Consider the following 3,637-nt stretch of genomic DNA (forward strand, 5'->3'; position numbering starts at 1 on the left):
GGAAGAGGGCAGGGTTAAGAATTAAGATTTCAAGAGCATGAGAGGTAGATGGCCAACCATAGTTCCTAAGGTTCGGTGCCTGTAACTGTTGCCGCCGCTTAAGCGTGCCAAAGCAGTGGTACGGCTGCTGCGCTCGTGTTTGCTACCACTAGAAACATTCTTGCCAGTAGTGGCGGCAGCGGGACTCCATTACCCCCTTTTTTCACTCTCTCCAGAAGCTCCAGATGGCGTCTTCCGTGGGCAACGTGGCCGACAGCACAGAACCAACGAAACGTATGCTTTCCTTCCAAGGGTTAGCTGAGCTGGCACATCGAGAATATCAGGCAGGAGATTTTGAGACAGCTGAGAGACACTGCATGCAGCTCTGGAGACAAGAGCCAGGCAATACTGGTGTACTTTTATTACTTTCATCTATACACTTCCAGTGTCGAAGGCTGGACAGATCTGCCCACTTTAGTACTCTGGCAATTAAACAGAACCCTCTTCTGGCAGAAGCCTATTCGAATTTGGGGAATGTGTACAAGGAAAGAGGGCAGTTGCAGGAAGCAACTGAGCATTACCGGCATGCATTGCGTCTCAAACCAGATTTCATCGATGGTTATATTAACCTGGCAGCCGCTTTGGTAGCAGCAGGCGACATGGAAGGGGCAGTACAAGCTTACGTCTCTGCTCTTCAGTATAATCCTTATTTGTACTGTGTTCGCAGTGACCTGGGGAACCTGCTCAAAGCCCTGGGTGGCTTAGAAGAAGCCAAGGCATGTTATTTGAAAGCAATTGAGATGCAACCGAACTTTGCAGTAGCTTGGAGTAATCTTGGCTGTGTTTTCAATGCACAAGGGGAGATTTGGCTTGCAATTCATCACTTTGAAAAGGCTGTCACCCTTGACCCCAGTTTTCTGGATGCTTATATCAATTTAGGAAATGTCTTCAATGAGGCACGGATTTTTGACAGAGCTGTGGCAGCTTACCTTCGTGCCCTAAGCTTGAGTCCAAATCATGCAGTGGTACATGGCAACCTGGCTTGTGTATACTATGAGCAAGGCCTGATGGATCTGGCAATAGACACCTACAGGCGAGCTATTGAATTGCAACCACACTTCCCTGATGCTTACTGCAACCTAGCCAACGCTCTCAAAGAGAAAGGCAGTGTTGCTGAAGCAGAAGATTGTTATCATACAGCTCTCCGGCTGTGTCCCACCCATGCAGACTCTCTGAATAACCTAGCCAATATCAAAGGAGAACAGGGAAACAGTGAAGAGGCAGTTCGCTTGTATCGTAAAGCATTAGAGCTCTGCCCAGACTTTGCTGATGCCCATTCAAATTTAGCAAGTGTATTGAAGCAGCAGGGAAAACTGCACGAAGCTCTGATGCATTATACGGAGGCTATTCGAATCAGTCCTACCTTTGCTGATGCGTACTGTAATATGGGAAACACTCTATGGGAGATGCAGGATGTTCAGGGAGCCTTGCAGTGTTATACTCGTGCCGTTCAGATCAACCCTGCATTTGCGGATGCCCACAGCAATCTGGCTTCCATTCACCAGGATTCAGGGAATATTCCAGAAGCAATTGCTTCTTATCGCACTGTTCTGAAGCTTCAACCTGATTTTCCTGATGCTTATTGTAATTTGGCTCATTGCCTGCAGGTTGTCTGTGATTGGACAGACTATGATGAGCGAATGAAGAAGTTGGTCAGCATTGTGGCTGACCAGTTGGAGAAGAATAGGTTGCCTTCTGTGCAGCCTCATCATAGTATGCTCTATCCTCTTCCTCATGGCTTCAGGAAGGCTATTGCTGAGAGGCATGGGAACCTCTGCTTGGCTAATATAAGTGTCCTTCATAAACCACCGTATGAACATCCAAAAGACTTGAAGCTCAGTGATGGTCGACTGCGTGTAGGATACGTGAGTTCTGACTTTGGGAATCATCCTACTTCTCACCTTATGCAGTCTATTCCAGGCATGCACAATCCTGATAAATTTGAGATATTCTGTTATGCCCTGAGCCCACATGATGGCACAAACTTCCGAGCGAAGGTGATGGCAGAAGCCAATCATTTCACTGATCTTTCTCAGATTCCATGCAATGGGAAAGCAGCTGATCGCATCCATCAAGATGGTATACACATCCTTGTAAATATGAATGGTTATACCAGGGGTGCTCGAAATGAACTCTTTGCTCTCAGGCCAGCTCCTATTCAGGCAATGTGGCTGGGGTACCCTGGGACTAGTGGCGTGCTTTTCATGGATTATATCATCACTGATCAGGAAACGTCACCTGCTGAAGTTGCTGAGCAGTATTCTGAGAAACTGGCTTATATGCCCCATACGTTCTTTATTGGTGATCATGCTAATATGTTCCCTCACCTGAAGAAAAAAGCCATCATCGATTTCAAGTCCAATGGGCACCTTTATGACAATCGGATTGTGCTGAATGGCATCGACCTCCAAGCATTTCTTGATAGTCTATCAGATGTGCAAATAGTCAAGATGAAATGTCCTGATGGAGAAGACAACGCAGACAGCAGTAATACAGCTCTTAATATGCCTGTCATTCCTATGAATACTGTTGCAGAAGCAGTTATTGAAATGATTAACAGAGGACAAATTCAGATTACAATGAATGGATTCAGTATTAGCAATGGACTGGCAACTACCCTGATCAACAATAAGGCTGCCACTGGAGAGGAGGTTCCCCGTACCATTATTGTAACCACACGTTCTCAGTACGGGTTACCGGAAGATGCCATTGTGTACTGTAACTTTAATCAGTTATACAAAATTGACCCATCTACTTTGCAGATGTGGGCAAATATTCTGAAGCGTGTTCCCAATAGTGTACTGTGGCTGTTGCGTTTTCCAGCAGCAGGAGAAGCTAATATTCAACAGTACGCACAAAATATGGGCCTTCCCCCGAGCCGTATCATTTTTTCACCTGTTGCTCCTAAAGAGGAACATGTTCGGAGAGGCCAGCTGGCTGATGTCTGCTTGGACACTCCACTCTGTAATGGCCACACCACAGGGATGGATGTCCTTTGGGCAGGGACCCCCATGGTGACTATGCCAGGAGAGACTCTTGCTTCCCGAGTTGCAGGTTCCCAGCTCACTTGTTTAGGCTGTCTTGAGCTGATTGCTAAAACTAGGCAAGAATATGAAGAGATAGCTGTGAAACTGGGAACTGATCTCGATTACCTGAAGAAAATTCGTGGCAAAGTCTGGAAGCAGAGAACATCTAGCCCTCTGTTCAACACCAAACAATACACAATGGAACTAGAGCGGCTCTATCTACAGATGTGGGAGCATTATGCAGCTGGCAACAAACCTGATCACATGATTAAGCCTGTTGAAGTCGCTGAGTCGGCCTAAATAATGACTGTGTGCCCAGGAGAATTACCCCTGTAGCTGAGCCTCAACCTTCTGTGGGAAAGGGAACTACTTTTTCAATATCATGGTGCAGATGGGTGACAGACAATGATAAGAAATAGCACAGCCAGACTTGCTTCCTGCATGATCACGATAGGGAGAGACCCAAGAGATGCGAAACTGCTGTTCCACAAGGAGTCTCCATCGAATTTTGCAGCAGCCAGGTGTCTGGAAGGTCTGGAAGGTAAGTGTGGAAGGTAAGTCTGGAAGGTCTG

The 3,637-nt window shown here is 46.6% G+C and overlaps 1 protein-coding gene across 1 annotated transcript; it reads left to right on the forward strand.

Annotated features, from left to right (window-relative positions):
* Positions 1-224: 224 nt before the first annotated feature.
* On the forward strand, positions 225-3,365 carry LOC307070217 (UDP-N-acetylglucosamine--peptide N-acetylglucosaminyltransferase 110 kDa subunit-like; the record flags this gene model as incomplete). Its single annotated transcript, XM_079728473.1, has 1 exon — positions 225-3,365. One exon carries the CDS (start codon positions 225-227, stop codon positions 3,363-3,365), a length of 3,141 nt encoding a protein of 1,046 aa, XP_079584599.1.
* Positions 3,366-3,637: the final 272 nt, after the last annotated feature.

Source organism: Hyperoodon ampullatus (genome assembly GCF_949752795.1).
Source record: "Hyperoodon ampullatus genome assembly, chromosome: 2".
NCBI classification, from domain to species: Eukaryota; Metazoa; Chordata; class Mammalia; order Artiodactyla; family Ziphiidae; genus Hyperoodon; species Hyperoodon ampullatus.